This window comes from Kogia breviceps, chromosome 13, assembly GCF_026419965.1.
Source record: "Kogia breviceps isolate mKogBre1 chromosome 13, mKogBre1 haplotype 1, whole genome shotgun sequence".
Classification (NCBI taxonomy): Eukaryota; Metazoa; Chordata; class Mammalia; order Artiodactyla; family Physeteridae; genus Kogia; species Kogia breviceps.
The window spans coordinates 30,576,323-30,600,669 of NC_081322.1; the positions used below are offsets into that span (position 1 = coordinate 30,576,323).

At 37.1% G+C, this 24,347-nt stretch overlaps 1 protein-coding gene across 1 annotated transcript in view; it reads right to left on the bottom strand.

The window, feature by feature from the left end:
* Positions 1-19,646, bottom strand: part of MMS22L (MMS22 like, DNA repair protein) — a 140,594-nt gene extending 120,948 nt beyond the window's left edge. The window contains exons 1-7 of the mRNA XM_059082997.2: positions 19,533-19,646; positions 18,807-18,985; positions 17,617-17,742; positions 14,346-14,395; positions 8,927-9,014; positions 8,657-8,831; positions 5,835-5,925 (exon numbers count right to left, since the gene is read on the bottom strand). Coding sequence (XP_058938980.1) covers positions 5,835-5,925; positions 8,657-8,831; positions 8,927-9,014; positions 14,346-14,395; positions 17,617-17,742; positions 18,807-18,970 — 694 coding nt within the window. The 5' untranslated portion in view covers positions 18,971-18,985; positions 19,533-19,646. The remainder of the gene's footprint in view (positions 1-5,834; positions 5,926-8,656; positions 8,832-8,926; positions 9,015-14,345; positions 14,396-17,616; positions 17,743-18,806; positions 18,986-19,532) is intronic.
* Between the last annotated feature and the right edge of the window lie 4,701 nt (positions 19,647-24,347).

Genomic DNA, 24,347 nt, shown 5'->3' on the forward strand with positions numbered 1-24,347 from the left:
GAAGAGATTATAGTTGAAAACTTCCCTAATATGGGAAAAGAAATAGTCAAGCATGTCCAGGAAGCACAGAGTCCCATACAGGATAAATCCAAGGAGAACCATGCCAAGATACATATTAATCAAACTATCAAAAATTAAATACAAAGAAAAAATATTAAAAGCACACGGGAAAAGCAACCGTTAACATACAGGGGAATCCCCATAAGCTTAACAGCTGATCTTTCAGCAGAAACTCTGCAAGCCAGAAGGGAGTGGCAGGACATATTTAAAGTGATAAAAGGGAAAAACCTAAAACCAAGATTACTTTACCCAGTAAGGATCACATTCAGATTCGACAGAGAAATTAAAAACTTTACAGACAGGTAAAAGCTAAGAGAATTGAGCACCACCAAACCAGCTTTACAAAAAAATGCTAAAGGAACTTCTCTAGGCAGGAAATGCAAGAGAAGGAAAAGACCTAAAACAACAAACCCAAAACAATTAAGAAAATGGTAACAGGAATATGCATATCGATAACTACCTTAAATGTAAATGGATTAAATGCTCCAACCAAAAGACATAGACTGGCTGAATGGATACTAAAACAAGACCTGTATATATGCTGTCTACAATAAACCCACTTAGGACATAGGGACACATACAGACTGAAAGTGAGGGGATGCAAAAAGATATTCCATGCAAATGGAAATCAAGAGAGCTGGAGTAGCAATTCTCATATCAGACAAAATAGATTTTAAAATAAAGACTATTACAAGAGACAAAGAAGGACACTACATAATGATGAAGGGATCTATCCAAGAAGAAGATATAACAACTGTAAATATTTATGCATCCAACATAGAAGCACATCAATATAAAGTGCAAATGCTAACAGCCATAAAAGGGGAAATGACAGTAACACAATCATAGTAGGGGACTTTAACACCCCACTTTCACCAATGGACAGATCATCCAAAATGAAAATAAATAAGGAAACACAAGCTTTCAATGATGCATTAAACAAGATGGACATAACTGATATTTATAAGACATTCCACCCAAAAACAACAGAATATACTTTTTTCTCAAGTGCTCAAGGAACATACTCCAGAATAGATCATATCTTGGGTCACAAATGAAGTCTTGGTAAATTTAAGAAAATTGAAATAATACCAAGTATCCTTTCTGTCAACAACACTATGAGACTAGATATCAATTACAGGAAAAAAATCTGTAAAAAATTAAAAACACATGGAGGCTAAACATACCCTACTAAATGACCAAGTGATCACTGAAGACATCAAAGAGGAAATCAAAAAATACCTAGAAACAAATTACAATGAAACCACGATGACACAAAACCTATGGGATACAGCAAAAGCAGTTCTAAGAGGGAAGTTAATACCAATAAAACCCTACTTCAAGAAACAAGAAACATCTCAAGTAAACAACCTAACCTTACACCTACAGCAATTACAGAGAGAAGAAGAAAAAAAACCCAAAGTTAGCAGAAGGAGAGAAACCATAAAGATCAGAATAGAAATAAATGAAAAATAAGTGAAGGAAACAATAGCAAAGATCAATAAAACTAAAAGCTGGTACTTTGAGAAGATAAACAAACTTGATAAACCATTAGCCAGACTCATCAAGAAAAAAAGGGAGAAGACTCAAGTCAACAGAATTAAAAATGAAAAAGGAGAAGTAACAACTGATACTGCTTAAATACAAAGGATCATGAGAGATTACTACAAGCAACTATATGCCAATAACATGGACAACCTGGAAGAAACAGACAAATTTTTAGAAAAGCACAACCTCCCAAGACTGAACCAGGAAGAAATGGAAAATATAAAGAGACCAATCACAAGCATAGAAATTGAAACACAATCACAAGAATAGAAATTGAAACTGTGATTAAAAATCTTCCAACAAACAAAAGCCCGGGACCAGATGGCTTCAAAGGAGAATTCTATCAAACATATAGAGAAGGGTTAACACCTATCCTTGTCAAAGTCTTCCAAAATACAGCAGAGGGAGGAACACTCCCAAACTCATTCTACGAGGCCACCATCACCCTCATACCAAAGCCAGACAAAGATGTCACAAAAAAGAATACTACAGACCAATATCACTGATGAACATAGATGCAAAAATCATCAACAAAATACTAGCAAACAGAATCCAACAGCACATTGAAAGGATCATACACCATGATCAAGTGGGGTTTATCCCAGGAATGCAAGGATTCTTCAATATACACAAATCAATCAATGTCATACACCATATTAACAAACTGAAGGATAAAAACTATATGATCATCTCAATAGATGCAGAAAAAGCTTTCAACAAAATTCAACATCAATTTATGATAAAAACCCTCCAGAAAGCAGCCATAGAGGGAACTTACCTCAACATAATAAAGGCCTTATATGACAAACCCACAGCCAACATCATTCCCAATGGTGAAAAACTGAAACCATTTCCTCTAAGATCAGGAACAAGACAAGGTTGTCCACTCTCACCACTATTATTCAACATAGTTTTGGAAGTTTTAGCGACAGCAATCAGAGGAAAAAAAGAAAGAAATAAACGGAATCCAAATCAGAAAAGAAGAAGTAAAGCTGTCATTGTTTCCAGATGACATGATACTATACATAGAGAATCCTAAAGATGCTACCAGAAAACTCCTAGAGCTAATCAATGAATTTGGTAAAGTAGCGGGATACAAAATTAATGCACAGAAATCTCTGGCATTCCTATACACTAATGATGAAAAATCTGAAAGAGAAATTAAGGAATCATTCCTATTTACCATTTCAACAAAAAGAATAAAATACCTAGGAATAAACCTACCTAAGGAGACAAAAGATCTGTATGCAGAAAATTATAAAACACTGATGAGAGAGGTTAAAGATGATCAAAACAGATGGAGAGATATACCATGTTCTTGGATTGGAAGAATCAACATTGTGAAAATGAGTATACTATGCAAAGCAATCTACAGATTCAGTGCAATGCCTAACAAACTACCAATGGCATTTTTCACAGACCTAGAACAAAAAATTTCACAACTTGTATGGAAACACAAAAGACCATGAAGAGCCAAAGCAATCTTGAGAAAGAAAAACGGAGCTGGAGGAATCAGGCTCCCGGACTTCAGACTATACTAGAAATCTACAGTAATCAAGACAATGTGGTACTGGCACAAAAACAGAAATATAGATCAATGGAACAGGATTCAAAGCCCAGAGGTAAACCCATGTACATACGTTCACCTTATTTTTGATAAAGGAGGCAAGAATATACAATGGAGAAAAGACAGCCTCTTCAATAAGTGGTGCTGGGAAAACTGGACAGCTACACGTAAAAGAATGAAAGTGTAACATTCCTTAACACCATACACAAAAATAAACTCAAAATGGATTAAAGACCTAAATGTAAGGCCAGACACCATAACACTCTTAGAGGAAAACATAGGCAGAACACTCTATGAAATAAATCACAGCAAAATGCATTTTTACTCACCTCCTAGAGAAATGGATACAAAACAAATATAAACAAATGGGACCTAATGAAACTTAAAAGCTTTTGCACAGCAAAGGAAATCACAAAGAAGAAAGAAAGACAACCCTCAGAATGGGAGAAAATATTTGCAAACGAAGCAACTGACGAAGGATTAATCTCCAAAATATACAAGCAGCTCATGCTGCTCAATATCAAAAAAACAAACAACCCAATCCAAAAATGGGCAGAAGACCTAAATAGACATTTCTCCAAAGAAGATATACAGATTGCCAAGAAACACATGAAAGGATGCTCAACATCACTAATCATTAGAGAAATGCAAATCAAAACTACAATGAGTTATCAGCTCACACCAGTCAGAATGGCCATCATCAAAAAAAGCTACAAACCATAAATGCTGGAGAGGGTGTGGCGAAAAGGGAACCCTCTTGCACTGTTGGTGGGGATGTAAATTGGTACAGCCACTATAGAGAACTGTATGGAGGTTCCTTAAAAAACTAAAAATAGAACTACCATATGACCCAGCAATCCCACTACTGGGCATATACCCTGAGAAAACCGTAATTCAAAAACAGTCATGTACTACAATGTTCATTGCAGAACTATTTACAATAGCCAGGACATGGAAGCCACCTAAGTGTCCATCGACAGATGAATGGATAAAGAAGGTGTGGCACATATATACAATGGAGTATTACTCAGCCATAAAAAGAAAGGAAACTGAGTTATTTGGAGAAAGGTGGATGGATACAAGAGTGAAGTAAGTCAGAAAGAGAAAAATAAATACCGTATGTTAACACTTATATACGTTATCTAAAAAAGAAAAAAAAGGTTCTGAAGAACCTAGAGGCAGGACAGGAATAAAGATGCAGACGTAGAGAATAGACTTGAGGACATGGGGAGGGGGAAGGGTAAGCTGGGACAAAGTGAGAGAGTGGCATGGACATATATACATTACCAAATGTAAAACCGATAGCTAGTGGGAAGCAGCCACGTAGCACCGGGAGATCAGCTCTGTGCTTTGTGACCACCTAGAGGGGTGGGACAGGGAGGATGGGAGGGAGACCCAAGAGGGAGGAGATATGGAGATATATGTATATGTATAGCTGATTCAGTTTGTTATAAAGCAGAAACTAACACACCACTGTAAAGCAATTATACTCCAATAAAGATGTTAAAAAAAAAAAAAAGAAATCCTTTCAATTTGTAATGAAGTCAAGTAGTAAGCCTCTCTGTAGTTAGTCCTGACACTTTAAAAGAGTAAGTGCTAGGTTATAATGTACACATCATTGTGTTAATCACAAAGACTGTTCTGAACATTAAAAATGCTCAAGTGCTTAAAAAATAATAATAATAATTTACAACTATATAATATTTATAGAAAATTGCCAATTTGATAACGGAAACTAAACATGTCAAAGATCAAGACCAAGAAATAAATAGGCAACATGTGAAATAAAAGATTACCATCCATAATATATACAAACCTCTACTAATTAAAGAAAGATGGAAAAGAATGAAACAAGAGATAAAACAAGTACTTTGCAAAATATAATGAACAGGTAATTAATAAGGCAAATATAAAAAGAATAAAATTAAAGATGCTCCACTTCACTGGTAATCGGGAAATTGCAAAAACAGAGACTCAGTATCATTTTTCACGCAGTAGTTGGCAAAAAATACAATTAATAATATCCACTACTGGGAAGAGTATGAGGCAAAGGCATGTTCACAGTTAGTGTATATAAACTGCAGAAACTTAATATACCACACCAGAGCAGCATATACAATACTAAAAGTGCAATGTGCCACATCGATTCCAAAAACCTAGTCTACTAAATAACTTGTACAAGTATTCAAAGATGTATATCTTATATCTACATAAAGATGTCCAATGAAATATTTGTAATACCAAAATAAACAGAATTAACTGAAATATCAAAAAATAGACTTGGCTAAATAAATTATGATAGGTCCATAGAACTGTATGTACTAACATGAACAGATCTCTAAAAAGCTGTTAAATGAAACCCTACACAGGACAATATGATGATACCATTTGTGGTTAGAAAGGAAAACAAAAATCCTACCTATGAGTTTATATATATGTATACTAATAGATAGTAAGTATGGATGGATGGATAAATGGACCAAGCTGTTCCCAGCAGTTATCTCTAGAAAAAAAAAGACCTTCACTTTTTAGTTTGGTTACTGTTTGATTAAAAAATAATAATAATCAGAAAGCACTTATTGTATAATTTTAAAAAACAATGTAGATTAAAAATGTTTACAGTAAAAAAAGGACATAAATCAGAAACCCATAAACTTACTCAATTTTTCACCAAGCATGTGAAGAATTTCCAGCACTAGCCAATGGATATCTAAGTGGAGATGTAACAAATGCCATGATGGTGGGAAAAGCTGTGAATGACATTAAAAACTGTGACTGAAAATTCATAACACTTTATTAGGCATGTCACAACACTCCTCCATAATGCACAAGTTAACCTAACACTATTCCAAAGCTCAAGGAAAACCTCTGTCTTCTTCATTAGAGGATTTTTTCACTGGAGATCTTTAAAAGCAAGATATACTCTTTTTTTTTTTTTTTTTTTTTTTTGCGGTACGCGGGCCTGTCACTGTTGTGGCCTCTCCCATTGCGGAGCACAGGCTCCGAACGCGCAGGCTCAGCGGTCATGGCTCACATGCCTAGCCGCTCCACGGCATGTGGGATCTTCCCGGACCGGGGCATGAACCCGTGTACCCTGCATCGGCAGGCGGACTCTCAACCACTGGGCCACCAGGGAAGCCCCAGGATATACTCTTAACTGATGTTGTTTAAGACAGACCCACCTTGGGGCTGCTGAATAGACTTGTACAGTAAAGGCCCCTACAAACCAACCGATATTCTACTACAGCTGCAAGGCAGTAAATGAATTTCTTTAAACACTTATATTCATGATTTTGTTTTAGACTTTAGCTAGGAAATATGTTTTTAAATGTAATGAATACCCAGAAACTTCCATAAGATATTTTAACAAGAACTTCTGGATTATCATTTAGACACTAATGTCATGCCCATAAAGAAACTAAAGTTAAAAGTGGTGAAGAAATTTACCCCTCAATTAATGCTTTAGGATTCAAACGTAATTCTATCTGATTCAAAAGCCAGTGCTCTTTACTGTGCTAGCAGATTATCAATAAACTTTCTCCAGTCAACATTTCGAATCACTAAAATAATACAATGATACATACATTTTATTAAAACAACTACGATGGATGATGGAGAGGGGTCTGCCTTATCAAACACGCAAACAAAATAAAACACAACACTAATAAAACAGTGCTGGCTCAGGAATAGATAATAAATAGCAAAAATAGGGAAGAGAGAAATGGATACACATGATATGTCAAATCAGTGGGGAAAGCATGGGTCATTCAATAAGAGACAGGATTATTAACTTATTCATTTGTAAGAAACTAGATTTCCTACCTCACAGTACATTTTTTAAAAGAGATAAATTAAAGAGATAAATGTAAAAAAAATGTTTTTTTACAATAGCATAAGAATGATACCAAAGAAAAAAACTGATAAATATAACTATATAAAAAAACTTAAATCATCTATCTACCTAGCAAGTCAGCTTAATTGCTGAAAAAAAAGATAAATGAAAATATTCATAATACATCATACCAACAAATAGTGTCTCTAATTTTTAAAAGTCCCTAAAAAAGAATAAAAGGCAGATGCTCAACTGTAAATACCAATTAAAGCATTAGCTTTCATATATGAGAATGGTAAAATATAAGAAATATATAGGCTTGAAAGATGCTTTTTATTTTAGGATTTTTTCATTTTGCTGATATTTCAGAAGAGAACAGTATTTCAGCATATGATTTTTTTGTTTATGTGTTGAAGACTCCATTCCCCTTTTAAAAATTCAGTCTTCTGATCTTCAAATAACCTATATTTTCAAGTCTGTCTAATTAAAAGCCTATGAAAGACAAAACCTAGTTTGAGGACCCTTGAACACATTTTTTTATTTCTGCTGCTAGATAAATTATTAATTTTAATTTTCTTAAGCATCTGATGGCTATTCAGAAAATAAAAATCCGTCCAATTTACAGAGACTAAAAAGAAAGAAAAATATCCCTCCCAGCACAATCCACCCACGAATCTTTATTAATTGACATGATTAAAAACAATTACCTATTTGGTTTCTATGGATTAGATATACTCACCTGTGAATTCAGTTGGAACTCTATTTACTTTTTTATTACATATATTGAGCCCTGATAAGTCAATTTTTTATTGTTGTTAAATTTCACAGAAATATATAAACATTTAATTGTACCTTATATTTTGGCAAAGACTCGTTCCTAAAAACTGAATGTTATTAAAATTGGTGAAGTCAAATAGAAGAGATTGAGAATTCAGGGAATGCCATGGGGAATTATAATTTGTCACTCACAGAAGCTCACGTTTTCCCATGAAGAATTTGTTAATTACATCCACAGGTTGGGTCATGCTAACTCATTTTTAAAAACGAAACCAGAGAGATTGATCATCACAGGTAGGAAAAATAAGGGGGGCACAGTTAAAACAATATTAACCATATTCTGAAAATATCTCAAAAGCCAGAACAGACATAATGATGTGGTTTTGAAAGCGTAACTTTTTAAAGATGATCTTCTTGAATCTTACTACAATATAGAATAGTGTTTGCCCAAACTTTTATCAGTGGGAAAGAGGATGCAAATTTTAGAAAACAAGGGTTACTTGATTTACTTTGAAACTTTTAAACATTTGCATTGTTACAACTGGAAGAAGAATAGCTACCACTGATTCAACGTTAACTACATCTAAGCACTTTATGCATTTTAATTATTCAATTCTCCCAATAACTCTAGGAAGCTAAACCAATTACACAGATGGAAAGACTGAAGCCAGAGGTGTTATTTGCCTGATGGCACATCAGGCAAATACTGGCTCCTCCTTTTATTAATTATAAAAGGAGGAGCCAGTATTTCAACTCACGCAGTCTGGTCCAAGAACTACACTCTTGACTAATTTCCCTCATTCTTGAATGAAAGTCCATGTGGGGAGGAAAAAATACCTGATACTTTAAAAATTAAATGAAACAAAGCAAACCTTAGTCTGGTTTTGATTTACAAATGCTCCTGTATTAATGGAAAGATCTGATAGGTGTCCTATATACAAGAGTAATCCATGAAGCTCATCAATCAACACTGAGGGAAGTTGTGCCTCCAAAGTCTGGTAGGGATGGACAGGAACATGACTTTCAGCATTTTGTACTTGCAGGGCCCTAAAACATGATGAGATACAATAAGCAATTAGAGTCTGGATAAATTTGCACTCAGAAATGCATGCATTACTCATATTACTCATCTGACAGCCTACCTGAAAATGAAGACTTTAACATAATGAAGAAATGTTATGCACTGCTGCCTAATATTGGCTGCTTTGCAATGTAGGGTTGATATCTTCCCTAAAACCAAAATAGATAATGTTAATCATTGTTTAAATAATCAGTGGGCAGTGACAAAAAAATTGTGTGAGCCGTATAAGTAGCAATTCTCTAGCTTTTCATTTATTCAACTGACTCCTATATGGTTCTTACCACCCCCCACCCGCCATACTGCTCTTAGTAAGGTCACGAGTGAAATCATGTTGTCCAATCTAATGGGCACCACTTGTGCTCAATTAACTTGCCCTTATAGGAGCATTCACTACACCTGGCTTCACTGATGTCATATGCTGCCAGTCTTCCTTCTTCCTCACTTACCTATAATTCTCACCATGTTTTCTCTGCTTTTGTTTTCTGGTTTACTCATTTGCCCTAGAGTGGTTATGAGTGTTTTGCACATAGTAACCAGCCAGATAATTTTTGCTGATGTAAATGTTGAAGTGAGGGAAAGATGGCATGGGTTGAGAGAGATAGAAATAAGTCATTTGGGGCCTTACAAGTCATTATAAGGAGTTTGATTTCACTGAAATACAGTAGATGGCCTTTCACTGGGTTTTGATCTAGGAGGAACAGGAACTGATATACATTTAAAGCAGACTTTGTACATAGATTATAGGGGGGCAAAGGAGGATGTGTTAAGAGCCCTATAGCAGTAATTCAAGAGATCACGGGAAAATGGATAGGCTGAAGGTATATTTTGGTCATAAACCTACTGGGCATCTGATGGATAATATGAGTTTAAAGGAAATGAAAGAATCAAGAATGACATATAGGCAACTGTTAGCACCATGTAATGAGTGGAGAAAACATGGGCAGTGTGAACTGCAATCTAAGGACAGATGTCAGGCAGTTTGACATGCAAGGCCTGGAGTTCAAAGGAGAGGTCTGGAATGTAGGTAAACCTTTTGGAGTTGTTATCATTTAGAAATAAAGTAACAGATGAGATCTTACATATAGGAAAATATGTACAGAGAGGAGACTCAAACTGAGACCTGAGGAGACTGATTATTAGTAGTAGATCTGAGGGAGGAGGAGCTGGTAAAGGAGAGGCAGGAGAAGGGGGCAAAAAAACTTACTATAGGCAACAAATTATCACCCATATTAAACATAAAGCAAAATTTATTTTTAAATTTGTATTCAAATGAGCAAAAGTGAGCACTATTTTGGCAAAACAGGAGCATAAGCGTAAAGATACTGTCCATATATCTACATACCAAACAGTGCAGTGCACTTTTACAGCTTAATTATACTTTGCTTACAAAAGTCATGTGATCCCCCAGTGTCAGAATTCTCAGCCTGTAAAGGAAGTACTCTCTTAAAAACAACTGCTGTGAGCTTCCCTGGTGGTGCAGTGGTTTAGTGCAGTGCTTAAGAATCTGCCTGCCAAGGCAGGGGACACAGATTCGAGCCCTGGTCTGGGAAGATCCCACATGCCGTGGAGTAACTAAGCCCATGCAAAACTACTGAGTGTGCGCCCACAGGCCACAACTACTGAAGCCCGAGCACCTAGAGCCCATGTTCTGCAACAAGAGAAGCCACCACAATGTGAAGCCCACACACCACAATAAAGAGTAGTCCCTGCTCACCACGACTAAAGAAAGGCCATGTGCAGCAACAAAGACCCAATGCAGCCAAAAATAAATAAATTAATTAATTAAAAAAAAAACTGCTGTGAACTGCTGCATCCAACCAAGATAGAGTAAAAGGAATCAGAATTACCCAGCTCCCACCTTAAACTAGAAAACCAAAAAAAGTAAAACAATAATTTTCAGGCATTGGACAAAGGCAACACAAGACTGCTATCCCAGGGAGAAGTCCTAAGATTGCACCAGCTTCCCACCTAGAGACAGTTTCTAGGCTGCAGCACAGGGAGAGAGAATTCAGAGCCCAAATCACTAAGTCAAAGAGACATGAAATCTGAGTTTAGGGTAGTCTAAATTTGCAGGGTAAAAGTACCAAAGAAGAAAGAAAGCTACACACAAAAAAAGAGCCCTAGAAATGTACTGAGGGTCCCCTTTGAGTCTTAGACTAAGTATTGATCTGTAGGCCAGAGAAAAATACCAGAAAACAATTCCCAACAAAGCTTACTCAAACCAGGGAACAGTTCAAGTTCCCACCAACAAGAATGAATAACAAAAATACACCACAAAGAATCCTCAGAAGCCTTACTAGAGTTAAATTAACATTAGACTAAAGGTTACTTTTTAAAAGTCCTAACAAAATATACAACGAGCCTCAAAAAGATCCCATGGATTGCAAGTACTCAACAGTAAGCCAGAACAAAATTCAACACTAGTTTTAGGAATACAAGAAAATTCAGAAAGCGGCAATGTAAAATCTACAATGTCCATTACACAATAAAAAATTACTAGATGGGGCTTCCCTGGTGGCGCAGTGGTTGAGAGTCCACCTGCTGATGCAGGGGACACAGATTCGTGCCCCAGTCCGGGAAGATCCCACATACCGCGGAGCAGCTAGGCGTGTGAGCCATGGTCACTGAGCCTGCGCGTCCGGAGCCTGTGCTCTGCAACGGGAGAGACCACAACAGTGAGAGGCCTGCGTACCACCAAAAAAAAAAAAAAAAAAAAAAACCTAGATGTTCAAAAGAGCAGAAAAATGTATCATAAAACTAGAAGAAAAATCAATCAATACAAACAGACCCAGAAATTACAATAATGAAAAAATCTGCAGTCAATGAAGCTAAAAACAGTGGAAGGCATTAAAAAAAATCCAAATGAAATGCCTAGAGACAAAAAAAATACAATATCTGAAAAAGGGGTAACATCAACAGCTATCTTTAATAACAGGTATCAGTAAAAATTAACATATTATGTATACTATTCTGCCTCAACAGGAAAGCAATCCAGGGAGTAAAATCAACAGGAGAACAAGAACCATATGCACTTCAGTAAGTTAACCTACATAAGGGCTTTCTGGGGAGGGTTGAGGGCCAAGGGTTTACATGAGTTTATTAACAAAGCCCTGACACAGCTGTATGGCAGGAGTAAGCTTATGTAGGGATAGTCTTTAATACTGCTAACCTGCCCAACAAAGCTGTCATTAAGGATTTTAAGTAAAAACACCAGCCAAAATGTCAGTGTAACAAGTAATCATTTCAACAAATAGTCCATTGTAGTAATTTTAGGTCAGTAAGTGCTTTTCAAGGAATAATCTTGCCCAATAAATGCGTTCCACAAACCCAATTTAATTAATTCACTCTATATAGTAAAGGTTTTTTTGCAGTTTCCACTACAATCTTATAGATGCTCCCCAGGAGTTTCAAAATAAAATTCTGGGTCTTTGGCATTGCTTACAAAGACACCTATGATTGCATCCCCTCCAAAAATTAACCACTCACACACACTTGGGTCCAACCATATGTAATTATTACCTACTCCCTGCTCCCTGAACTTTTATGTTTTTATATACCTCAATGTCTTTGCCTATACAGTTGTTTCTACCTGGAACTCATCCTATCCCCAAAACTTCTCCAAAATCTTTTGCCTGGCTAATTCCTCCTCATCCTTGAAGACCCAGATCTGCCATTACTCAGTGATGGGCACATAAACGGATAAAGCCCTTGGCTCCTGTAGCAGCTTTTGCATGTCTCTGTTACTACTCTTCCATTTTCCATGCGGACTATGCTTGTTTATCTGTCTTACTCAACTGCAAACTCTTCAGCAGCATAATTTTCCTCTTTGATTCATCAGCACCTTGCACAGTACCTGGCATGAAGCAGGGACCCAGGTGATAATGAAACAGTAATATCCAACATTTACTGAGGACAAACTAAGAAAACAAAACAAATAAAACAACCCTGACAGCTGATAACAATCAGGCCATGATGTTCCCTACTGAAATGAAACAGTTGCCATACAATATCAAAAATAATCACACAAGATCACTCCATGATTATGGTGAAACAAGAAAAACACAAAACCTCTCTGTAATCATGTCTGACACAGAAACAAGGCACTACAAAACCACACAAAAACAAACTAAATACAGAAACAGACTACCCTCCTCTTCCAGCTAAAATGACTATTGCTTCATTACAAATTAGAATCTTCCCTTGCCTCCTTCTGTGTGTCCCACCTTCTAGAGAAAAATTAAAAATTAACTTAGTCATCAAATTGCTCCTGCTTCTTAACAGCATCAAATCCAGAATAAAGCCATAACCCCCTTAAACTCTACCCCAAATCAGCCAGCACAAGCACATACCCTGTCAAAAGCCCCTCCCTACTTCCTCTTACTGAGAAGCCCCAACTGTTCCTCATGATGTATATCTGCCCCTTGCTTCCTAAGCTAATAAACCCTTCAGAGGTGGGTTCCAAGCGATCTTTGGTTGTTGGGCATCACTAATAACAGATACTAGGCTAAGCACCTAACACACATTATGTCATTTAGTCCTCACAAGAACTCAATGAGGTGGGAACTATTACCTAGTGTGAGGCCCACAATTAGCTAGGGTTAGAAACCAGGCTGACCACAGAGTCATGATTCTAAATACTACACTGTACCAGAACTGTTAGAAAGGAGAAGCAGCTAGCCTGAACTAAAACACACTGCCCTTCAATTCCCTTCACTACCTTAACTATACCAATTCCCCCACAAATCAGTAATCCATTAAATGTTAAAAACAAACAGGGACTTCCCTGGTGGCAGAGTGGTTAAGAATCCGCCTGCCAATGCAGGGAACACAGGTTCGAGCCCTGGTCCGGGAGGATCACACATGCCACGGAGCAACTAGGGCCGTGTGCCACAACTACTTAGCCTGCAAGCCACAACTATGGAGTCCATGTGCCACAAGTACTGAAGCCCATGCATGTAGAGCCCATGCTCCACAACAAAGAGAAGCCTCTGCAATGAGAAGCCCGCGCACCGCAACAAAGAGTAGCTCCCACTCAATGCAACTAGAGAAAGCCCACGTGCAGCTACAAAGACCAAATGCAGCCAAAAATAAGAATAAATAAATAAATAAAATTAAAAATTAAAAGAAAAATAAAAACAGAAAGCAGAAAAGAAAAACAAGACAGCATGAGGTCCAGCACTTTCTGTTTCTCTAAGTTCTCCAGCCCACTCCCCACCCCCAAAGCAAGTTACTAATTCACTTCAAACATGTTTAGCCTTAATTTTACTTGCAGATTTGGAAAAATACTATAAATTTCATCTACAAACAAAATTTAAGTGTCATACTTTTTCTGAACACTAAATATAACTGTATCCTGAACTTCTGAACTATCACTTCCTTCATGTTATTATGATAGCCCAATGACACATCATAGACCCATGTACAATTCACTGTAAGGGGGCACCCATTTCTTTTTGCCATAAAACACACTTAAAACTTACCAAAATCACAGCTGGCCTGTAATAAGGTTTCCAAGTTGTAGAGCTGTTGCCTAATTTAAAAAATGTAAGGTGAGAATGTTTTAGAATAATTTAAAGCATGTAACAGTTATACAGTATTTCCAAATCTTTTACACAGCTTTAATGCCTCTCATTTGTGAATAATGTTTAACACTTCATGAATGTTGATTACTGTCAGCTTCAGGTAGTAAAGGCTCTGAGAGAACATAAAACATGTCTTTGACCTCCCAAAAAGATCTACTAATAGCTACATTTATCTCAAAAATTATATAAAATATCATAGATTTCACCATCAAGAAGATACTGTGTATATCTTTAAGAAGTTTAAGATGGTTATATAAAACATCCTAGGTTGACAGTTATATAATGAAATGTTAAATTGTATCATATAGTTACACAATAGGAGTTCTGAAGAGGAATAGAATATGTAATGTAGACTAATCAGGGGAAGTTTTAACTTACGATGTTCCACCTTAATTTCTCAGAACAATCTTCTCTTGCCATTCTTTCTAGTTGCCTTTCAGCTCCTTAAAGATTGAGCCACATTCATAACCTATGTCCTAGGTAAGACTCAACTCATTCTATGTTTAGGATTATATAGAATCACTCACACAGCCTATTTTCCCAATAATACACATAATATGGCACAGGTTCCATGGGATGAGGGTGAGAGGAGAAACCCCTCCAACTTTCCATTTTCATTTAAATGTACCATGTATACATTCTTTTTTAAATTATATAAGTTTCAAGTATACAGCACTATAATTCCACATCTGTGTACACTACAACATGACCACCACCACAAGTCTAATTACTATCCATCACCATAAAGTTGACTCCCTTCACCTTTTTCACCCACCTACTAAACCCCTTCCCCTCTGGTAACCACTGATCTGTTCTCTGTATCTAAGAGTTTGTTTTTATTTTGTTTGTTCATTTACTTTATTTAGATTCCATGTATGAGTGAAATCATATAGTATTTATCTTTCTCTGTCTGACTTATTTCACTAAGTATAATACCCTCAAGGTCCATCCATGTTGCTGCAAATGGCAGGATTTCACTCATTTTAAGTCTGAATGGTATTCCATTGTGTGTGTGTGTGTATATATATAAATATTTAAAATTCCTTCATCCAATGAAGGACACTTAGGTTGTTCCCATATCTTCATATCTTGACTGTTAAAAATAATGCTGCAATGAACACAGGGGGTGAATATATCTTTTCAAATTAGTGTTTCTATGCCCTTCAGATAAATACCCAGAAGTGGAATAGCTGGGTCATAGGTAGCTCTATTCTTAACTTTTTGAAGAACCTCCACACTGTTTTCCATAGTGACTGAACCAATTTACACTCCCACCAACAGGGCACGAGGATTCCCTTTTCTTCACATCTTCCATTTGTTATTTCTCATCTTTTTGATAACAGCCATTCTAACAGGTGTGAGGTGACATCTCACTACGGTTTTGATTTGCATTCCCTTAATGGTCATGGTGAACATCTTCTCATATATGCCTGTTGGTCATCTTCAAGTATTCTTTGGAAAAATATCTGTTCAGATCCTCTGCCCATTTTTTAATCAGATTTGTTGTTGTTGTGCTATGTGAATGCTTTATATATTTTGGATATTAAACAAATATATGATTTGCAAATTATTTTCTCCCATTCAGTAGGTTGCCTTTTCACTTTGACGATGGTTTCCTCCGCTGTACCTTTTTAGTTTGATGTAGTCACATTTGTTTATCTTTGCTTGTTTCCCTTGCCTTTGGAGTTAGAGCCACAAAAATATTGCTAAGACTGATGTCAGTGAGGTTACTGCCTATATTTTCTTCTATACATTTTATGGTTTCAGGTCTTATATTCAAGCTTTTAATGCATCTTGAGTTAATTTTTGTGTATAATGTAAGACAGTGGTCTAGTTCCATTCTTTTGCCTATGGCTGTCCAATTTTCCCAACACCATTTATTGGAGACTGTCCTTTATTGTATGTTCTTTGCTCCTTTTCCATAAATTAATTGTCCCTATATGTGTGGGTTTTTCTGGGCCCTCAATCCTGTTCCATTCATCTATGTGTCTGTTTTTATGCCAATAACATACTGTTTGTTTACTATACCTTTCTAATACAGTTTGAAATCAGAAAGTGTGATGTCTCTAACTTTGCTCTTCTTAGGATTGTTTTGGCAATTTGGGATCTTTTGTGGTTCCATATAAATTTTAGAATTACCATGTATACATTCTTATTGTATTTTGGGCTAATAATTTGCCTTTAATAAGTGATTCCAAATCTAAAATCTGAATTATGGACTGGGTTTTAAATAATAATGAATAATTATTTCAATTTTGTTAATTGTGATTATGAGGTAATGTTTATGTTTAAAAAATAAGTTCAGACTTTTAAGATATACATACTGACGTAATTAAGGGTGAGATGACATGATGCCTGGAATTTGCTTAACAAATACTTAAGCCAAGAGTAGAGGGATAAGGGTAGATGAAGGAAATGTGATAAAACCTTGATGTTTATCATAACTGAGGGAGGGTATATGGAGGTTCGTTACACTATTCTCTCTATATCTGTGTATGTTTGAAAATTTTTATTAAAAAATGTTTTAATGTCCAGGTTAATCATATTTCTGTTACATATTCTATTATAGTCTGAAAAATATATTTGGAAGTCTGAGTTCATTCTCTAAAGATTATTGAAAAATTATGACTATTAAGCAACAAAAGTATTTTATTTTTCTTCCAAAATTATGGTATAGTTCAAAGCCTAAAATATGTCTTCAATATATGATGTCAAATACAGAAGAATAAAAATTCTGAAAATCACTAAAAAAGAACTCGTTAAAACCATTACTCCAAACATTACTGCTTAATTGTTGTTACTGATAAAATAACCAAGTAAGCAGCAATCACAATTCTACAGGTGCTTTTGTAATATCAGTATTAGAAACCACCCAGCAGTGTAACTTAAAACTGAAAAGCGGGCTTCCCTGGTCGCGCAGTGGTTGAGAATCCGCCTGCCAATGCAGGGGACACGGGTTCGTGCCCCGGTCCGGGAAGATCCCACATGCCGTGGAGCGGCTGGGCCCGTGAGCCATGGCCACTGAGCCTGCGCGTCCGGAGCCTGTGCTCCGCAACGGGAGAGGTCACAACAGTGAGAGGCCCGCGTACCACACACACACAAAAAAAAACAAAACTGAAAAGCATCTACACTCAATGGCAGTTTTAAAATAATTAAAGACAAAACATACCTCAAGAGATGAAAGAGAACTCTAGATGAATTCACTAATGCTGTTTCAGTAACCCATTGAATGCCAAATATTTCCACTGTATCCTCTTCAAAATTAGTTGGTAAAGGATCAAGATTCAAAATCAGTCTGAAATGAAACCCTGATTTAATCCCATAAAAAGTATGCTATATCCCATACTATAGCCTGAGGGGTTTTTTTGACATTATATGAATCCATATTACACATGACATGTCAACAATGATGCTATAAAGTAAGGAAATGCCTTGGTACCTTATATCTCAGTAACAGTACAACTGGACTGTATTAAGAATTCAACCCTATACTGTGATAAAAAAGAAAAGTTTAAGTAAAGAGTAATATAACTTGAGGGAAAAATGTGGAAAGGGGTCTAGGGAACATACTTTCATCTGTCTTCAACTGTGGTCTTCAGTTGTAGAATTTCACCCTTTGAGGGGACATTTAATTTTTAAAACAGTTAAAAGGTATTCTGAGCCATGTCTAAAGAAGGGCATAATCAAGTTGAATAATATCCTTTAAGGTCTCAAAGAAGGTACAACTGTAATAATCAACAAAAGTGGTTTCCTTTCTGACTGAAATTGCCTCAGCAGGTATTTCCAAAATATTTCAGCAACAGCAGTTTTACTGCAATATGTGTATACACTTGTCCAAGATAAGAGAGCTTTGAAGATAACATTCCTGTGAACTTACACAATATGGAGCATTTATTAGAAAGTTTAGAAAAATAAGTCTATAAGATTTCTATATGTTTAAATATACAGAGTGAGAAGACACTGGGGCAACAAAAAAATGAGCATGTCTTAATTATTGAGATGCTTCCGAATATTACCGCATGTTTTAGAAGGAAATGGGACTTCAAAAAGCCCAGGTAGTTCATAATTCACTTCAAGTAAATTAGTGCCCGGCTCCTTACTCCAAAGCTGAGGCAGCAGTGAGGTCAGAGAACATCAGGTAACAAGAATGTTCTCCTTGCAAATATCTTTCAGGTGTGCTCTAACCAGGAAACCAACAGAGCTAATAGCTTGCATCTGTGACATACTAAGCCGATTTACAAGAACACTGTCTGATGAACATTAAAGTTTAATGGACTTGTCATAATTAAATAACATTCCTAAACAGACCGATAAAAAATCTAAATAGGGAAAAACAAAGTTTCCGATTTTTTTACCTACCGCTTAAGAGCTCCGCTGGAAAGGTAGGACTCTCCAGAAAAATGTTTTCCTCCTCCTCTGTTGTCAAAATCACAAGAAAAGCAAGGGGGTTTGCACCATTCTGTCTCCAGCTCCAGCTCCAAGCTGTCGGTCAGAAACGTCGACGCAGCGGGACAGTTATCCATTGTTTACTTCATGTCCTGAAATGTGTGGGGTTCACTATGATTATCAAGGGCTCCAAAGAAGTTGTGATGAGATTCCTGTAGGTGGGGAGGGCCGAGACATTGGGGGTGACCTCAGAAAGTTCCCCCAAAGCCGCCACCCCCCCGCACAAAGGAAAAAAACGAAAGGCCAAATCCTCAACAACTCTCCCCCCACGGACTTCCCCAGATCAAGGCTGTCAGAACTTAGAATGCACCCCCGACCAGCTGTGGCAGTAACTTAAAATCCCCTCTACGTCAGACCCTGCAGCCCAGGGCAGGGTGAAGAAGTGCCCGCTTTGACCTGCGTCCTCCGCTACGTTACTAAACCGCACTGAGCCAGTTTCCCCGCAGTGAATGGAACTGCAAGCTCCCTCGCAGACTGCAGGCGAGGATCAGTAGGGCCTGGCGCAAACCCCGACTTCTCTCGGCCAGGGGCAAGCCCCGCCAGGCCCGCACAAGGCAGCGATCCGCGCGGGCCGGCCAAAGGGCGAGGGGAGCCGGTGTCCTGCGCCCCCGGGCGCCCCTGGTTTGGTGCACGTCGTACCTGCTCACACTTTCAGTCCCAATGATCCACCCTGGCGGTCCCTACCAGAGCCAGCTAGTCCGTGCGGTCTAAATCCCAAACAAGCGAAATTCCCGCCAAGGCGCGCCCGCGCTCAGAAAGGGCGGGGCCCCGGAGCAGCCCGCCCCCGGAGGTCCGCTCGCGAGGTCTCCGCGGGAACAGCCAGAGCTCCGTAAGCTCTCGCGAGAGTCTTCCAGTCAAGGAGTCGGTTCGGCGACTTGTCTTTTTTTTTTCTTTCTGGTTTTTTTTTTTCTTTCCTTTAGTAGTTTTAATTGGTACTTTGGGCCGAAAGGCTGGGCCTCACCGAGAAAGGAAACTGAGGCTAAGGTGAGCAAGGCTTAGGGACCGCGGGGTTGTCGTCCGGCCGAGCTTGGCAAAAGACCTCTGCTGAAGTGAGTCGCAGGCGGGTGTTTGAGGGCCGCGCCGTCCCCTCTTGTTCCTGCCCTAGTCCCAGCAGCTCTTTTGTTGAGGTGGAGGATGCCTATTGTTCATGGATTGTGGGCAAGGCAAGGCAAGTGCAAAAATGAGTTTAATCCAGTGTGTGGAAACACTGAGTAGGTCACGTGATACTTGTTTTCCGTATTAAAAAAAGTTTTTTAAATGACATATCTGGACAGGTTTAAGTTGCTTAAACTTGGACGTGTTTGTAAAGAGTACACTTAAGGCATTTTAATCTTTTTTTTTTTTTGACCGTGGGGCTTGTGGGGATCTTAGTTCTCCCACCAGGGATCCAACTGGGCCCCCCCCTGCAGTGGAAGCACAGAGTCCTAACCACTGGACCACCAGGGAATTCCCATTTTTATCTTTTTAAAGTGTTCTTTAATTCTACTCTTCAGAAGACTTTTCAGTCTAAGTCAGATAACACATTTCAACTGTCTTAAGTTCCAAGAAAAACATGAGAATTTCTCATTTAAATGTCCTGCTATAATTTGAGTATTCCCCATTGCCCATTTCTCCCAGTTTGTCCTAGGTTTAATTATTGCACAGAGAACCTATCAAAACTTTCCTCTATTCAAACCGAATACCGCATAGTTTCTGACAAATGGGATGAGGTGGGGAAAAACAATATGATCTCTATTCCAACTGTAACCTAGGGACCCAGTGTTGGGTGCTCTGTCTCTTATGCTCAGCCTGTATACCGTGAGACTTGATGCTTTGTTGGGAATCAGTGCAACTCATTAATGGTTCACGTGGTGTCTCTAGCATGACACATAGTGTCATCTATGATAATATCTAGAAAATAGTGCCTAGGTATGAGAATATTGGGCTGTGACACTGAGTTTAGGAGACTGGGTCAACAGATAGTCATTGTTACTTCTTCTATTCAAAATACAAATAGACCCCTTTTTCATTTTTCAGGTGACTGATGTTGAGTGATCAATTTGGTTAAACTAGTGAGTGGAGTAGGAAGAACTAAATAAATTCTCTGAAATAACTTAAGCTAGTACTATCATACACATTATATCAGTAAGAATTTTTCAAAAAAAAAAAAAATCTCCATCAAGTAATAGGTGGCATGCTCAAGAGAGGTGATTGAAAGGTGCTTAACGAAAGGGCAGTTTACAAAGATGTGGATGGTATTACCAGAAAACAAAAAGTGATGGTGAAGCACTCAGAAATAATCAGAGTCATTATTTCTTTTAGGCCTAAGGGGTAAGGGAAAAAGGGATTGCCAGGGCCCAGGGAGACTTACTGCTGTAGGAGACAGCCACCTACCTGGTAGCCACCTATGGTACCTTAACAGAGGAGCATAGTCAGTGTCAACCTGAACCCAACAGGAAGGAGCTAGTAGGATTCAGTACAGGCAGGTCTCATTTTATTGAGGTTTGCTTTATTGTGCTGCCCAGATAACTGTGTTTTTACGAATTGAAGGTTTGTGGTAACCCTGTGTCTAAGAAGTCTGTTGGCACTGTTTCTCCAGCATTTGCTCACTTCATGTCTCTGTGTCACATTATGACAATTATGTAATTATGACAATATTTCAAACTTTTTCATTATCATATTTATTATAGTGATCTATAATCAGTGATCTTTGATGATATTATAATTATTTTGGGGTACCACTAACCAGGCCCATGTAAGAAAGTGAACTTAATTGTTGAAATGACAACAAAGGATTTAGAATATTACATAAACTTAGCTGATAAAGCATTGACAGGGTTTGAGAGGGTTGACTTCAATTTTGAAAGACATTCTACTGCGGGTAAAATGCTGTCAAACATCCTTCCATGCCACAGAGAAATCATTCATGAGTCAGTCAATGTGGCAAACTTCATTTTTGTCTTCTTATAAGAAATTGCCACACCTTCCCCAGGCTTCAGAAACCACCACCCTGATCAGTCAGTGGCCATCAACAGTGAGGCAAGACCATCCACCAGCAAAAAGATTATAACTTGTTGAAGGCTTAGATGATGGTTAGCATTTTTTAGCATTAAAGTATTTTTAAATTAAGGTATATACCTTTTTTTAGACATAGTGTTATTGCACACTACAGTATAGTGTAAACATAACTTTTATATACACTGGGAAACCAAAAAATTTGTGTGACTCACTTTATTGCGATATTTGCTTTATTGTGGTAGTCTGGAACAAAACTCACAATATCTCCAAGGTATACCAATACTCAAACCTCTTTCCCTCCACACTGCAATGCCAACTGGTGTCTCTCATTGGCCAAAACCAACCTAAAAGCAGAGGGCAAGGATGTAACTTATAAAGTTCTGGCTTATGGGGTAGAGTCCAGACTGAAGAAAGATAGAGAGTGAATCTGAAAAAAATGAGGTCAATTTTGTCAAGAAAATAAAATATTAAATATATATATATCAAGTAACAGAGCTTCAATATACAGAAAGAGAAAAATACTATCACTTACAGAGGAAATATTCAGGTCAGTAATTACAGAGATCTCAGCACTCCTGTCTCTGTAATTGGTGGAACAAGTAGACAGAAAATTACTGTAGATGACAAGACTTGAACAGCACTACCAACTTGACCTAATTGACATTTATAGGTGACTCAATCCAGCAATATCAGAATATACTCTTGACACATAGAACATTCACTAAGATAGACCATATTTTGATCCATGAAATAAATTTCATCAACGTAAAAAGGTTAGAAATGATACAAAGGATATTGTCTTATGACAATGGAGTTAACCTAGATATAACAGAATGATACCTGAAAAAAATCTCTTAAGTATTTGGAAATTAAGTGACATACTTGTAACTAACCCATGGATTAAAGACGAAATCACTAGGAAAATTAGAAAATATATTGCATTAAATGAAAATAAAAACACAAAGTTTATAACATTAACTGCTTACATTAGAGAAGAAGAAAGAGCTCAACTCAATAATTTAAACTTCTAAAGAAACTTAAAAAATGAAGTAAAATGAAAGCAAGTGAATGAAGGAAATAATAAAGAGTAGAAATAAATGAAATGAAATGAAACAAAAGGAGAATAGAGAAAATAAATGAAACCAAAAGTTGATTCTTTGTAAAGATCAGTATGTTGATAAACGCTTTAGCCAGACTGATCAAGAAAAAAAGAGAGAAGACACAGATTACCCATATCAGGAATTAAAGAGATGTCATCACTACCAAGTCTACAGATATTAAAAGGATATGGGTATTAAGAACATCTTATGCAATAAACATAAATGAAATGGACATGTTCCTTGAAAGACACCAACTTCCAAAGCTCACAAAAGAAGAAAAAGATAACAACTATCTCTATATTCATCTTAGTAATTTTAATACTTAGTTAAAAAAACTCTCTCACACACACATCACACACTTCTTACAAGAAAACTTCAGAACCAGATGGTTTTACTATTGAATTCTCCAAAACATTTAAGGAAGGAATAGTACCAATTCTATACTAACTCTTTCAAAAATTAGAAGGGGATAGAATACTTCAAAACTCATTTAACGTGGCCAGCATTACACTTAAATAAAAACTTGACAAAAACGAGAAAAAGGAATACAAATCAATATCACACAAACAGAGGCAGAAATTTTACCAAGTAAAATCTAGCAATGCGTGAAAAGGATGACATGCTCCTGGGTGCCCACTCACACCACTGTTATTCAACATAGTTTTGGAAGTCCTAGCACAGCAATCAGAGAAGAAAAAGAAATAAAAATAATGCAAATTGGCAAAGAAGTAAAACTGTCACTGTTTGCAGATGACATGATACTATACATATAAAATCCTAAAGATGCCAACAGAAAACTACTAGAACTAATCAATGAATTAAGTAAAGTCACATGATACAAAATTAATACACAGAATCTCTTACATTCCTATACATTCCTAGACCTGTATACAGAAAACTACAAGATACTGATGAAAAAAATCAAAGATAACACAAACAGATGGAGAGATACACCATGTTCTTGGATTGGAAGAATCAATATTGTGAAAATGACTATACTACCCAACGCAATCTACAGATTTAATGCAATCTCTATCAAATTACCAATGGCATTTTTCACAGAACTAGAAAAAAAAATTTTACAATTTGTATGGAATAGCAAAAGTAATCTTGATAAACAAAAATAGACCTGGAGGAATCAGGCTCCCTGACCTCAGACTATACTACAAAGCTATAGTAATCAAGACAGTATGGTAATGGCACAAAAACAGAAATATAGATCAATGAAACAGGATAGAAAGCCCAGAGATAAACCCATGCACCTATGATCACTTAAACTATGACAGAGGAGGCCAGAGTATACAATGGAGCAGAGATAGCCTCTTCAGTAAGTGGTGCTGGGAAAACTGGACAGCTA